This window comes from Uranotaenia lowii, chromosome 1 (assembly GCF_029784155.1).
Source record: "Uranotaenia lowii strain MFRU-FL chromosome 1, ASM2978415v1, whole genome shotgun sequence".
NCBI lineage: Eukaryota > Metazoa > Arthropoda > Insecta > Diptera > Culicidae > Uranotaenia > Uranotaenia lowii.
The window spans coordinates 86,379,077-86,395,597 of NC_073691.1; the positions used below are offsets into that span (position 1 = coordinate 86,379,077).

The following is a 16,521-nucleotide window of genomic DNA, read 5'->3' on the forward strand; positions in this document are numbered from 1 at the left end:
AGGAACATTTCAAAGTGATGAAAAAAGATCTTCAAGTTACATTTTGTGAAATTTTTCAAACAAAGTTCAATTACTCAAACAATTATTTTGTTAAAAATTTTTTAACTACAAGCATTGTTATTTTGCTCGTTTTGGCACACTTTTCTAGAACATTTGATCTTTGTAAAACATTCCAGTTTCGAGATATAGCTAAGGAATCAAGTATCCCCAGGGATCAAGTATCCTCATTCTCCCCTACTGTTTAAAATTTCTGGTGCCAATTTTCAAAAAAATTACAGATTTTGAAATCAGATTTCAGATTCAGATTTCAGGTTCATAGCTTAGATTAGGATTTGAAATTTGGATTACAGATTCAGATTTCAGATTCCAGATTAAGATTTCAGATTCAGATTCAGATTTGAGATTTCAGATTCAGATTTCAGATTTCAGATTCAGATTTCAGATTCAGATTTCAGATTTCAGATTCAGATTTCAGATTCAGATTTCAGATTCAGATTTCAGATTTCAGATTTCAGATTTAGATTTCAGATTCAGATTTCAGATTCAGATTTCAGATTCAGATTTCAGATTCAGATTCAGATTTCAGATTCAGATTCAGATTTCAGATTCAGATTTCAGATTTCAGATTCAGATTTCAGATTCAGATTTCAGATTCAGATTTCAGATTCAGATTTCAGATTCAGATTTCAGATTCAGATTTCAGATTCAGATTTCAGATTCAGATTTCAGATTCAGATTTCAGATTCAGATTTCAGATTCAGATTTCAGATTCAGATTTCAGATTCAGATTTCAGATTCAGATTTCAGATTCAGATTTCAGATTCAGATTTCAGATTCAGATTTCAGATTCAGATTTCAGATTCAGATTTCAGATTCAAATTTCAGATTCAGATTTCAGATTCAGATTTCAGATTCAGATTTCAGATTCAGATTTCAGATTCAGATTTCAGATTCAGATTTCAGATTCAGATTTCAGATTCAGATTTCAGATTCAGATTTCAGATTCAGATTTCAGATTCAGATTTCAGATTCAGATTTCAGATTCAGATTTCAGATTCAGATTTCAGATTCAGATTTCAGATTCAGATTTCAGATTCAGATTTCAGATTCAGATTTCAGATTCAGATTTCAGATTCAGATTTCAGATTCAGATTTCAGATTCAGATTTCAGATTCAGATTTCAGATTCAGATTTCAGATTCAGATTTCAGATTCAGATTTCAGATTTCAGATTTCAGATTCAGATTTCAGATTCAGATTTCAGATTCAGATTTCAGATTTCAGATTTCAGATTCAGATTTCAGATTTCAGATTCAGATTTCAGATTCAGATTTCAGATTCAGATTTCAGATTCAGATTTCAGATTCAGATTTCAGATTCAGATTTCAGATTCAGATTTCAGATTCAGATTTCAGATTCAGATTTCAGATTTCAGATTCAGATTTCAGATTTTAGATTCAGATTTCAGATTCAGATTTCAGATTCAGATTTTAGATTCAGATTTCAGATTCAGATTTCAGATTCAGATTTCAGATTCAGATTTCAGATTCAGATTTCAGATTCAGATTTCAGATTCAGATTTCAGATTCAGATTTCAGATTCAGATTTCAGATTCAGATTTCAGATTCAGATTTCAGATTCAGATTTCAGATTCAGATTTCAGATTCAGATTTCAGATTCAGATTTCAGATTCAGATTTCAGATTCAGATTTCAGATTCAGATTTCAGATTCAGATTTCAGATTCAGATTTCAGATTCAGATTTCAGATTCAGATTTCAGATTCAGATTTCAGATTCAGATTTCAGATTCAGATTTCAGATTCAGAATTCAGATTCAGATTTCAGATTCAGATTTCAGATTCAGATTTCAGATTTCAGATTTCAGATTCAGATTTCAGATTCAGATTTCAGATTCAGATTTCAGATTCAGATTTCAGATTCAGATTTCAGATTCAGATTTCAGATTCAGATTTCAGATTCAGATTTCAGATTCAGATTTCAGATTCAGATTTCAGATTCAGATTTCAGATTCAGATTTCAGATTCAGATTTCAGATTCAGATTTCAGATTCAGATTTCAGATTCAGATTTCAGATTCAGATTTCAGATTCAGATTTCAGATTCAGATTTCAGATTCAGATTTCAGATTCAGATTTCAGATTCAGATTTCAGATTCAGATTTCAGATTCAGATTTCAGATTCAGATTTCAGATTCAGATTTCAGATTCAGATTTCAGATTCAGATTTCAGATTCAGATTTCAGATTCAGATTTCAGATTCAGATTTCAGATTCAGATTTCAGATTCAGATTTCAGATTCAGATTTCAGATTCAGATTTCAGATTCAGATTTCAGATTCAGATTTCAGATTCAGATTTCAGATTCAGATTTCAGATTCAGATTTCAGATTCAGATTTCAGATTCAGATTTCAGATTCAGATTTCAGATTCAGATTTCAGATTCAGATTTCAGATTCAGATTTCAGATTCAGATTTCAGATTCAGATTTCAGATTCAGATTTCAGATTCAGATTTCAGATTCAGATTTCAGATTCAGATTTCAGATTCAGATTTCAGATTCAGATTTCAGATTCAGATTTCAAATTAAGATTTCAGATTCAGATTTCAGATTCAGATTTCAGATTCAGATTTTAGATTCAGATTTCAGATTCAGATTTCAGATTCAGATTTCAGATTCAGATTTCAGATTCAGATTTCAGATTTCAGATTTCAGATTCAGATTCAGATTTCAGATTCAGATTTCAGATTCCGATTTCAGATTCCGATTTCAGATTCCGATTTCAGATTCAGATTTAAGATTCAGATTCAGATTTCAGATTCAGATTCAGATTTGACAGATGTGAGTTTATTTCAAGCTCCGTTTGCTGTTTTTTTTTAATTTTTTTTTACAATTTCAAAATTGTTTTGAACTGTTAATTAAGGCTCTTGGAACCAAAGGGGAATAAGTGCATAAATGCTTCTTTGGAGAAAACACGTTTCCATGTTTCTCTATATTTTTAAAATTGTAGTTTTCGGTTGAAAGTAAAAGTTTGCAAATATAATTCTTACAATCTACAAATATCTGCAAATATAATTTGGAATGTGATGAAATGTTGGCATCATAAACTCGAAATAAGGCTCTGAACGCCTCAATTTTTCATGACATCGTCTTGCATTTAAATTTTACATTCAAAATCGTTTATTTCACACTTGAGGACCATTTCGAAATTCAACGTAAACAAACCTGCTCAATCCAATTCCATTGACATAACATCGTACTTTTCCGCCAAATATTCCAACACGTGTGACTTTAGAAACCCCGAAAAAAGGGATAATCTTCAGCGAAAAGGAAACTGCCCTCGGGCGACGGACGACGGCAACTTTTCACCCGGCAGCATCCCGTTGCAACGTAGAGACGGGATCATTTTCCGGGGCAAAGCCGAGGCGAGCTTAACATTGATGAAATTGTTATTTTTTCAGGTTTTCCCCGAATAAGAACAATTAATTTGGCTTGCTTGCGTCTAATTGAAGCGGCAGACGAGCTTCTGCACTTTGCATTCCTAGAATCTCTCGAATGACTCTCGTCGGGAAGTGCAAAAACCTTGTCGATTGTTCCTGGCGAGGCATGAGGGTGGAAAATTGGAGTGTCAATATTTGCTCTTCGCACCCACGAAGAGAACGTCAGTCACACGAGCTACGAGCTGCAATGAATGTTTTTATTAAGGTTAGCTGCAGCTCCTACGCGTGGGCCGAGACTTGAAGGGGTGCTATTTAGTACGTAGTCTGGTCACGTGGCGGTTCTGGAGTTGTTTGTAAGGCTTTTGGTTCGACTTTCCCGTAATTGATAGTTAAACAACGGCGGAAAGGACGAAACTGGCAAAAGAGCAACACGAACCCGCTGCCAGTTAAGAGTTTGTTTTCGGTCGCACTCTTGGAATGTTTGTGAAGAAAAACAGACGACCGAGGCGCGTGGAAGTGAACCTTAAAATTGAAACTTGATAGTTTCCCGAGTGTGGTGTCTGTCTGACCGACGGCGGCGACGATGCGGTGCCTTATTTGGGAGCTTCCTTTTCTACAGAAGGGCTTCTTCCTAATGTGTTTCGTCAACTTTGATCGATTTTCTGTCGATATTTTTTGTTTTGTTTTGGTTGACGTTTTTTTCACTTTCAATGTTTAAACAGCAATCAAGTACGTTGACCCTAATCCTGGCGTCGCGTCGGTCGTCTCCTCACCTAAAAGCAGGTCGTAGTAACAATGATAAACATAGTAGGCTACTTTTCGACACCTGCATGGTCTATTCATGAGTCTTATTTATACAAGAATTGGACCAACAATATCAGATCAAATCCAGTTACAAAAAATGGCAACCTCATTCGTGATCTTTTAACTGTCTAATGGTTCAGAAGTGCGTAAAATTGGATCTAAATTTTTTTCAGTTTTGGACCAATCCTTATACCAGTTCTAAAAAAATGTTGAATTGAAACTGTCATAATGGACCACCAGTGCGGTTGCTTTGTTAGGAATTTGGGTCTAAATCGGCTGTTTTGACCACGGAAATAGGTGCTCTAAGAGCACCTGTATCAGTGGTCTATTCTTGGGTCTAATTTATACAAGAATTGGACCAAAGAAATCGGATCCAATCCAGTGAAAAACTGGCAACCTCACTCGTGTTCCATTAACTGTCAAACGGTTTAGAACTGCGTTAAATTGGATCCAAATCTCATCAGATTTGGATCAATTCTTTTACCAGCTCTAAAAAAATTTGAGTTGAAACTGGTATAATGGATCACCAGTGCATTTGCTTTGTTCCGAATTTGGGTCTAAACCGACTGTTTTGACCACGGAAATAGGTGCTCTTAATGTTTGGAAAATCACTCAAGAAAAGCAATCATGATTCGTTTCAAGCTAGAATACTTTTACCTCCGAGTGCTGTGATACGCACGTGGTAAAGGTATCCGTTGGATGTTTGTCGAACATCAACACTAACTAGATACATAAAAATATACCATGCCCCATCGGGGGCTACCGTTGCTATTCGTCACGTGGCAAATCAACGGTGATCGACATACTTGATGATACATTTTGAACGTCGCTTTCACAATCATTCACTAACGTCTGTACTTCAATCATTGTTGATAATGATAGACGATCATGAATGTCTCGGAAGGAAAATCTGAAGAAATGCCAGGACCACATGTTGAAAAAAGCCGTAGCACATGCTGGACAGTTCATTGTGATTACTTAGTAATGATTTTGTTCTTCTACGCAAAGCGAAAAACTAAAATCATACTGTAACCTTTACACATCTCTCAGACCTGATACATATCAGTTGTGATCTTAGAAGGTTGAAAACCATCGAGGAAGGCAATCACCATCGAGACGTTCGTTGCTGATAGTCTGCGTCCTTCTGTACCACATCATGTTTTGCGGGAATGTATCAAATACAGCAGCGTCGTTGTCATGCATGATTGTTTATATGATTTAGTTGAAGAGAAAAAAATGACTGCTTCGATTTTTTGGCTCTGAATGCAGTAAAGCATGGCTGATGGAAAATGATTGATTTTAGGAACATTGGGTGCTCTAAGAGCACCTGTATCAGTGGTCTATTCTTGGGTCTAATTTATACAAGAATTGGACCAAAGAAATCGGATCCAATCCAGTGAGAAAACTGGCAACCCCATTCGTGTTCCATTAACTGTCAAACGGTTTAGAACTGCGTGAAATTGGATCCAAATCTCATCAGATTTGGATCAATTCTTATACCAGTTCTAAAAAAAAAATAGAGTTGAAACTGGTATAATCGATCACCAGTGCGGTTGCTCAGGTCGGAATTTGGGTCTAAAGCCGCTGTTCAGACCACGGATTCAGGTGCTCTAAGGTGACTGGTTCAAATTAAATTTAGCGATAATCATGTGCGGTTTAATAATAGCTTTATGCAAAAGTAAGTCACTTTAAGGATCGAAATAAAAAGAATTATAGGCACTTGAGTGGAAGGTTTTTGGAGCGTATTTATTAACTTTGTTCATTTTTTTTTCTATTCGCAGGTGTGAATCCACGAAAGCAACGACGAGAGCGGACAACCTTCACCCGTGCCCAGCTGGACGTTCTGGAATCTCTGTTCGGCAAAACGCGGTACCCGGACATTTTTATGCGAGAGGAGGTGGCAATGAAGATCAATTTGCCCGAATCACGAGTACAGGTAAGAAATCTTAACGATAAACCTCTCTCAACTTTAACGCCAGTTTATGATGTATTCTGAAATCAAAATTTAAGCAATCATTTTTCCAAGGATCAAACATTCATCCAAGCTGCTAAATCTCGACCACAACCTCAATTACCGGATAGCATCCGGTCGTAAAATTCAATTTTCCCTGTCAACCGACGGTGAAATTCGATACCTCTTCCAGATTCCGGATCTCTTCTCCCGTCCGCTAAACAAGCTCGCAAAATACTGCCATCCCCTTCCCTTGCCGCGCAAAAGTTCGAGACGTCGAATTATTCCGTTCCATTTTCCCCATGAATAACAAATCCTCGATTATCACTTTATTATTCACCCTCGCAAGCAAAAACTTCAACTTCAACTAGGGGCTACCAACAAGAAAAGATCTCCGGCAACCCGGGTTCTTCAATTGCGAACACAGAAGCGCACTCGATTCTTGCAACCAATTTTTCAGAGGGAAACAAGAAACTTTCGCCGGAAGCAGAGCGAAAAATTGATTAAAAATTAAAATTAAATCAACATCACACGCGCGCTGCTTCCATTTCAGTAACTGCTGATGGACGGAATCGGTGGTGGTTGTCGTATTTTTCAAACTTCGGGGTCCACGACATCTCTCGACCAACAAAACATCAAAACTGATGACGGAAAATCCTTTTTCCTGCCGCTAGCACATTCTTCATTCTGATGCCGGCGCGGCACTCGGCTTTCCCGGGTATCAATTTTTAATTCGCACACACCAACAGTCACGATTGAGGCCGCCCATATGCTGGCGGTCGAGAAAATTCTCACCATCCCGGGATGGATGGATGGAAGCCTTCCGGGGGTTTCGGAAAACACGAACACAGAATTTTTCGCACTTGTCGCTCGCTGAGGGTGTTAAGAAAATGGAAATGTTTTCGTTTTTCCATCGGAGAACAACAACAACAACAAAGGCCAGTCGCCGCAGCCGCCGCCGGCGGGATAAACACTTGTCACTGTAAAAACAACCTACGATGGGTTGTCTGACTTTTTGTGGGCAAATGTTCCGATAAAGAGCTGGGAAGTTTTTTCATCCTTGGAAACGATTCAAATAATAGGAAGATTTATCTGGAAATAATTCAAATCCCAATCTGAAGTTTGTTGAAATTTAGTCAGTTTTCCAGATCGTTGGTAACTATAGTGAGTGTTCACTATTTTTTTAAGAACATCTCTACAGACACTTATAGCGTTTTCGTTTAAAGCACTGGCACAGTGGCAAACTTTTTCTTAACACATTTCGGACCAAGTATGAGATATCTCGGTTTTTCGCTTGAAGTGAGTTTGCTTCACTGAGATGCATAATTAAAATGTGATACATTTTATCAAAACACTTTATTCCACATGTTGTACACACACTTTCGATAACTCAGAGCAAGTTCAGCCGTGTTGGAAAAAAGTGGTTGAAATTTTGACACTTTTAGCACATTTTGAAAATTTTTCCATGCAAAAACATTTTCAAGATCTGCATCCTTCAAGCATTTTTACAACACGTGTCGCATGCTGTGATGTTAAAATAGCAATATTTCTATTACATACGGCTGAAATAGAAACAGTGCTGTAAAAAATACAACGCCCAAAGAACTTGAAAACATGTTTGCATGGTAAAATTTTCAAAATGTGCAACAAGTGTCAAAATTTCTACCACTTTTTCCCAATACCAGTGAACTTGTTCCCATAGATTCTAAATTCGTAGAATTTAGTCCAGTTGATCCTGAGATAGAGAATGCAAAATATTGGTGTTTTTGAGCTAATTTTTTCTCGCGGACCTTAATGTGTTAATAGACAAAAAAAACGTCACCCGGAAGGATGCAAATATATGGTTACTACATTCACCCTAACACTCCCAACATTGACAACTTTTATGGGTCGCAACCGCCTGCTTGAGGTTCAGAACTCGGGCAAAACTGGTGGACTTCTGAATGGATAAACGAACACAATGGCAGCAGTTAGAGCGAAACTCGTGCAGAATTAGGATGCTTCTGCTAATAAACGAAAACGCTTTTAAAGACTCAACAAATATCTAGCAGATTTATAACAACCAATCGTTGAACAAATGCTAAGTTAAAGCATAGTTGCTATTTCAGCTTGCTGTCTGAATAAAAGCCTACTGGAGCGCTTATACAGCGTTTAAAGAAGTTTCAGTACAGCCGATGGAAAAAGTTGAAGAGTTGTTTCTGAATGACTTTTTCAGCCTTTTTTTGTTTATTGTTTATTTCTTAATCCATCGGACCAGAGGTCTAAATGGATGTGATGGGAAAAGCACAAGGCACAAAAACCCATCAGTGGAGATAGCATAGACGATACAATAATTAACAGAATGTAAAAACTAACACTACTGATTTACAAAATAAAAGCAATACTAAGATCTAACATCAAAACAGAATACTAAACAAAAATTAACTTAGCATTGTAGCTCGTAAGCGGTTCACAAACATATCACACGTTAAATTAAAATCGAATTCACTACATACATTGTTGAATACTGCACACATGGAACGAATGGGCTCATTCTGACCGTAGAGTGTTCGATGAAATCCTAGCCGGAGAAATTCTCGCGTTCTCAGTTGTCTAGGCACCACGTTGAAGTCGACTCTCGCAAGAATGTTTGGCGCATCGATGTCACCGAGCAGCAATTTTCCAACAAACGCCGCCTTCAAGTATTCACGTCGGTTAGCAAGGGTATCCAGATTCAACCAGGAGCATCGCTGTGAATACGTAGGAGATTCTTCCGGGACTGGCCAGGGGCAAATTCGGAGTGCTGAGCGAGTAAATTTGGATTGTACGGATTCGATTCTACTGACCCAGGTGTCATGGCTAGGGCACCAGACGACTGCTGCCGATTCCAGGTGCGAGCGAACTAATGCACAATATAGAGTTCGTAGACACTGTGGATTTGTGAATTCCCTAGTGGTTCGCAAAATAAATCCTAAAGTCCTGTTTGCTTTGGCTACGACGTAATTTAGTTGATTTTCAAATGTAATTTTGGAATCCAACAGTACACCTAGATCCTTCAGAACGGAAACTAGTTCAAGAGTGGAATCTTGGAGAGTGTAATTCCAAGTCAGTGGTTTCTTTTTCCGAGTAAAACTGATTACATTGCATTTCGCCACACTGACAGTTAAGCAATTCAATTTACACCACTCCAGAAATTTACTCAACATTTGCTGCAATTCTAAACAGTCGCTGTAGCTTTCAATTTTCCGATGAATTTTCAAGTCATCAGCATACAACGTTCTACACCCGGATGGAAGAGCGTATGTTACATCGTTGTAATAAATGCAGAAAAGAAGAGGTCCGATGTTGCTGCCTGTTGGTACTCCTGAGTTATTCTGGATCACATAAGATTCAGCATTTCCTAACCGAACAGTGAGAGAACGATTTGTCAAGAACGTTTGTCAGTTTAAAAAATTGAACGTTTCCTGTTTTTAAAATTCACTGCGTCGGAAATTGAATTGCAACGCTTCACATTTTGATAATTTGTGCGGCAGCGCTTTGTTTACTGACCCATGCAACCTTAAAAGATTACTCTAGAAAACGTGAGATTCTTTTGATCAGATTTAACCCAGTAAACATTTTTGTAGGTATATTTCTCAACATAATTTGTTCTACGTTTCATATACATTATGGAATCATCGCATAAAACTCGAAAAAACAACATTTATCTACCAAAGTGGGGCAATATACATCCATATTTTTAATTTTTGGATAAGAATTATACAAATTGAACGATATTCAACACCTTATTCGTAAATCCTGAAAGTATGCGAGAGGGCTCAAGTTTGGCTCAACATGCGTGTAAACCGTTGCCATCGACAATATTTGCTGCTTCTCTCATTGGTCAATTTTTCCAAATGAACCATCTGATTGTAAGCAACCTGGTTGCACTGCTTTTTTGCAGAGAGAATAACAAAGTTGTATTCTCATTTGAATTCAGCGCGAGATAAGAAATTTGCAAACATGGCGGATTTTTTATCAAACCGATTTTAAGTAACCAGTTTTAGGATCTTTTACTTATTTGGTAGGAATTGCGATTCACATTAACATTAAGTCTGTTCATTGAAATCTAGTCGAAACGGGTCGAAACAAGTAGAAATTGATTGACAATTGATCACCTGTGTCTTTCCAATTGACTTCGACCGATTTCTACCAGGTCGAAATGAATCCTGCTGCCGAGCTGGATCGGTTTCGACTAGTTTCAACTTGCTCCATTGAACAATGACCTGTTTCGACCAAAACAATGGCTCGTTGAACATCTACTAGTTGACAGAAACCATTTGAAACCGATTTTACCAACCATTGAACAAAGGTATTGTTAACGATTTGAGCAATCGTTTCTTATGCGATTTTATAATTGCTCGGAAGCTTTTTTGCCTTGATTGCCTTGATGCTGATGATGATCTGATAAAAAAAGCTTATATCTGACGAAAAAAGCTTAAATCTGGAGGATGTTCTTCACGCGGCTTCAATAAGGTTACATCCTCCTATTTGTTTACTAATGGCTTCTCGGATTTTGTGTGTTAGTGCTTCGATCGTGATTGGTTATGGCTATGTTACTAACATTTGTTTTTGTTTTTCGTGTGTTTGTACATTGTAGGATGTTTTCATATGAGGAACTGATGTTTTCGTGCTTGTGTATATATGACACATTTCCAGAGTTGGGAGAGCGCTCGATCTTCAGGTTCTATCAATGATTCAAGCCCTCGTTTTTTTCCCACCATTGACTGACGAAGCCGTTTCAATCCCTAAAAATTAAAAAAAAAACAATCCAGCCAAAAAACAATATCTAAACATTATTTTACTTTTTATGGAATTTTACTTTTCAATAACTCTTACGAAGAAGGTTTAATTTTAGCATTGAGTACCCACAAGTTTATCGGCGCTCGAAAAAGATCTAAACGCATCACGGCCCCAAAGTGAAAGCACACTCCCATAACTAATCGTAAAAGTTGACACCAACACCAAAAACGGTAAACACCAGCCCAAGGACTCGTGTCGACCAAAGCCTAAGTTTTACGAGTTATGACTGGCGTTGGTAATAGAATGGGGTTAAAGCCGGGTGGGGAGAGTTGGGAAGAAAAATTGAATTCATAACTTATTCTTGGGTCCACACTCTATCAACTGAACGGAAGGCCGGGGGGCAGGCAGACCTGGAGAAAACCGCCAGGCACTTTGGATCAGAACCTTTTTCGCCGTCCTTTACGGGTGCAAAACCGCGCTAAACGAACGAATGTGGCCATTCGGGAACTGTTGTTGAGTTGAGGGATGGAGACAATCGCTAACGCCACACGCGGATTACCATAACCATAAATTTTCCTATCTTTGCTGCTAACGTCTCCGGGGCGCCACAACCGAGCGACGTCAAAAACGCAACGGTTGTTGTGTCCCGTCGCAGGAATGATGATGATATTTTGTGTCGCGAAGCATCTGCCCATTTGGTGGAAAGGCAGAAGTAGCGGCTGTATTTGCGCAACGGATCAAATTGATCGATTTGCGAAATAGAAATATAGGAAAAAATAAACCAGAAGCAGTAGATCATCAGCTTCCGCCTAACCGACAATCGTAATAATTGCTTGGTGGGCAAATACTAGTAAACGAATGGCCGAGAGAAGGGATCAAAACAAACAACGATGATGTTGCGAATTTATGTTTTCGGCTTGGGAGAAAAGCTACATTATGCTGTCTCATGTTGCGCATGCTCTATCGTGTTTTCTTTCGCCGACACCGGATTTCTCCTGCTTCGTAAAAGGTGATAATGGGCTGTCTCATTAAGGGCTTTTCCTGGGAACTTGGTATTTTTCTGTGTCCATTCACAATCAGTGGCATTCGGGATCGGTCCAAAATACAGTGATTGATGATGACCTAGGGTTTCGGACTCAGAGCTGGACCATTTCTTCGGGCTGCGGTGCTGCGCTTTTGAGAGATTAGAAACAGATTGAGATGTAATGCTTCGGGTGGATTGTTTGTTTTTGCGGATGTTGACAGTCATTGTAATCACCTTCTCTGGACGATGTTTGTTTGCTTGTCGATCTGCCAGTTTGGTCAGCTGCCGATGATGGTCCATCCATTCAGTAAAACTTTGAACAAATTCGAATGTCACTGAAACAATTCGTGCTTGTGTCCAGCCCATGTTCCAGCTATTGTACCGGTACTTTAGGAAAGTTGAACAAAATCCATACCAGCTGTTCGATGGCATGGAATCCAGCCTCTTGGAAAAAGATAACAGATTATTTATGTATATATCCCATCAGCAACTATTAGCAACTTCATTGAATCATAACGCTTCGCCTCGAGGAAGCAAATGTTGTTCCGGTTGCCAGATCCTTGGGGAAATTCCTACAACTCTCAAGAGAGCCAATCCACCGCACACCAGTCAGCCGCCCAACTGGGAAAAACTCAGCAGGAAAGTCACTTTTGCGGAAAAACTTCCAGCTGTGTGAGGAACCGCAAAAATGACGGCAAACATTTAGGGGGAAAACCGTCAGCACAGCCAAACGAATGAAGCGAGAGAAGAAAAAAAAGCGGTAGGTAATGATTTCGTAATCACGTTTTCATTACCCCGAACAAATAATCCTTGGCTCGGAGAGAAATCGACATTTTTCGGTTCCATCCCAGCAACTTATTGCCAAGTTTGGGTTTCCCGTTTTCCTATGGGGGAGGAAAATCGTAATAAAATCAAATGAATTGAAACAAATCACGGCAACTGAAGGCCGGGCGAGGATTTCCCTCTCTCAGCTATTTCAGGGGGTGGAAAAGTGGTAAGTATCGTCTTACAATGCTGACGACGACTATCGGATTTGAGGGCGAACAAGTGCTGCTCTCGGGTTTTTTTCTCTGCCTATTTTGAAGCATACCCCAGTAATGTTTCGAAGAGGGGCCTGACAGTGGGTATTGAATTACCTTTGTACTTTTAAGAGTTCTTCGGCAAACACGGCAGGAGTTTCGTTTCAAGTTGCTCTATTTTGGATACGATTGTTTGGGCGCGTGTGGTGAATGAAGTCTAATTTTTCTTCGCTCCTTGATGAACTACCTCAAGTTCTTTTTGCCATTGTTTGGACCATGTTTATTTGATGCATTATTAACTTTTGTTGGCATCTGTTCGGTCGCGTTCTTATTCTAGTATACGATGGAGAGTTAAATTGAAATTGAAGGTGAAATGAACTGAGATGAGTGCTGACTTTTTGTTCGAAAGTTTTAATATTTACTAATTTTTCACTATTTTAACATTTGGCATGGAATAATTTTTTATTTTTTTCTCTTTTCTTCCAGGTTTGGTTCAAAAACCGACGCGCCAAATGCCGTCAACAGCTTCAGCACCAGACCTCCTCGAACCTGAACAGTAGCAAATCGTCCAGCGGCACGTCCAGCTCATCGACGCGGCCTTCCGGAACATCTTCGTCGTCATCGTCGAACAACAACAGTGGCAGTGCAACATCCGCCAGTAGCAATAAATCGTCGTCGATATCGAACGCCAACAACAAACCGACGATCAAGCATACGCCCCTGAACAACCACAACAGTGGAAACCCTGGTCCGAACAGTGGTCCCGGAGCCGGCTCCAGCAGTAGCAATACTGGAAATAGTGCAAACAATACCAGCAGTCACAACAGTGCCGCCCTAGGGCTGACGCACAGCAATGCCTCACCGATCCTTCCAATCACGCCGTCAACCTCGGTGAGTCCACCCATCAACGTGATCTGCAAAAAGGAGCAACCGTCCTTCCACCACAGTGTCGGTAACGACGCGATGAAAGCCTCTTCGGGCTATGATCTGCTCAAGGATCCAGAACTAAGCCTTTCCCATCACGCGCCGGCCTACGTCAACTCCCGGTTAGGACAATCGCTTGGTGCTGGTGGAGCCGGAGTGTCAAACGGACCCTCGGCCGGAAATCTAACACCTCTGGGCTCCAACTCGTCCATCATGACCACACCGTCACCGCCAATCACTCCGCAAACCTCACACAACCCGCTGTCGTACGTGCCAAACCACGAAACGTACAACTTCTGGCACAACCAGTACCCGCAATACTCAAACAACTACAACAATTACTACAATCAGATGGACTATTTCCAAAACCAGAACCAGAATAACTACAGCATGGGCCATTCAGGCTACACGACATCCGCCAACTTCGGCCTTGCCTCAACGTCTGCCCTGACCGGTCCCATGGGTGGTCAAACGTTTAGTCCCAACGGCCTCGACTACATGAACCCACAGGACAAGTATGTCAATGGCATGGTGTAAACCTTGGGGTGTCCCCAAATCATATCACACACACATTCACACGACATCGATAACAACGATCCGAATAGGTGAAAAGGAACGTCCCTTGTGTTTGTACAAATGTCAGGTTATAAAACTCTAGGTTTTCTTTTGTGATCTACGTCCTCTCTAATCATATCGGAAACCAACACAACCAAGCGTTTTGTTCACTGTTTTGTTTTTATTTTTCTCTTTGAAGAAAAACTTTAATTTATTCGTAGGCTGCCATAGGGAAAAAACATGAGAAACGTTTGTCGTTTCAAATCTTTTTAAACAATTAATTAAGTGTATAGAAGAAAAAATTACAAAAAAAATCAATCAAAATTGAGCAAGAATCGATATCACACTGTTCATATCAGTATTTTTTGATAGGATCAAAAAGAAACATTCAAGTATTAAAGAGTCAGATCGCCTGGAAACTTCATTCCATGCAGTGAAAAAAGGAACAAAATTAATATATAACGGCCGTTGATGAACCACACGTCTTTGTAGATCCCTATTCTCTAATTAAGTGATCCGGCGTGTGGTTCATAAGCAGCTCCATACACTCTCGTGAATGTGTACAAGCTAGTTAGGAATGTTGAATGCAGCGACAGAATTTGTGCAATTTTTCATTCGAGTAATCTGCAAAGTCAGCAACGGGAATGATTCACCACTGATGATAGTTCCGAAATTGATTTCCCCTTGCCCCCAGAACGTAAGAGAAACCTTAACAATACTCATTATGCAAAACATGTTCGATCTTTTGTTTTAAAAACGCCTGATTACCAACCCAAAACCCAAACGTTAATGGTGAAATGTATTAAGTTTACCGTAACCACACTCTCCAGGGAGAACTACGTTTTTCCCACCCTCAACAATCGATTCACACCTGTTTTTTTCCTGCCCACCCCTCAATCCCCATCAAGAAGTGAAATGAGCAAGCGTAATACCGCGATAAGATAAGGTATACAAATAAGATTAAAACAACAACAAACACATTAATCGAACACTCGTCTGAAGAAAGAACATTAAAGCATAATATACATAGTTGTATTCGGATCGCTGATGATTTAGAGATAATTGTAAAAAAAAAACCTAAATGCAAGTGCAGCTCTGATCCGATCGAGGCAATAAGCACTGAAACAAAAAAAAAACAAGCGCTGAAAACACAGCCAAGGAGATTAGCAAAGTGAACAAAAAAAAAACACAATCGTTGCATGGAGAAAAGTTTGAAACAAAAGATTTAAAATTAACAAAAAGAAGAATAAAACGAGATGACAAACTAGATTCAATCACTGTGGTTAAGCAACTCGTGAAAATATTACGAAACAAGATGAACAAAAAAAAACTATTGATCTATTGAAATGGATGAACAGAGCAAACAAATCTCCAAACTGTACATAGTAAATCGAAATATTATATAATTATATTATCTCAAAAAATAAATGAAAATCATATGAAAATATTAACCCACCGTGTGTTAAGCTGAATTAACAATATCCGAAAGCATTATTAACTTACAAAAGTGAACATTAACGTCACAACGATTGTGTTCCTGATGAAAACGTCACATGTAGGTATTTTACTAGCTTGCTTCAGATAGAATTGGGACAAAAACAATTGCCTCTATTTCAGTTACTTATTATTGAATTCAAGACCTGTTTTTATTCAAGTGTAGCGTTTCCTTCATACTTTTAAGAATAAAATTACGGATAACATTATTCGTCACGGTTTCGAAACAATTCTCGATTTTTTCCTGTAACACGGCTCATTAGGCAACGCACACCATCTTCGTCCATCGTTTTAGCTATCTTATTCCACCAGGTCTTCATCTAAGTGATGTCTTTGACAACCTTTCCCTTTGCCTTGAGTCTCCTCTTCATGATTGCCCATTATTTCTCAATAGGACGGAACTGGAGGCAGTTGGGTGAGTGCATACTATTCTTGAACGACTTTTCTTGTAATGACAACTTGCCAAATCTGGCCAAAACATTACGGGATGGCCGTGGAATCGAATGGACGGCCAAATTCGTTTTTATTGGTATA

The 16,521-nt window shown here is 39.0% G+C and overlaps 1 protein-coding gene across 2 annotated transcripts in view; it reads left to right on the forward strand.

Moving 5' to 3' along the window:
• The window catches only part of LOC129738611 (homeotic protein ocelliless), a 67,913-nt gene extending 51,969 nt beyond the window's left edge, over positions 1–15,944 (forward strand). For both annotated transcript variants that reach the window (XM_055729846.1, XM_055729847.1), the window contains exons 3-4: positions 6,041–6,195; positions 13,501–15,944. In XM_055729846.1, the coding sequence (XP_055585821.1) occupies positions 6,041–6,195; positions 13,501–14,475 (1,130 nt within the window). In that variant the 3' untranslated portion in view covers positions 14,476–15,944. The remainder of the gene's footprint in view (positions 1–6,040; positions 6,196–13,500) is intronic.
• The last annotated feature ends 577 nt before the right edge of the window (positions 15,945–16,521 follow it).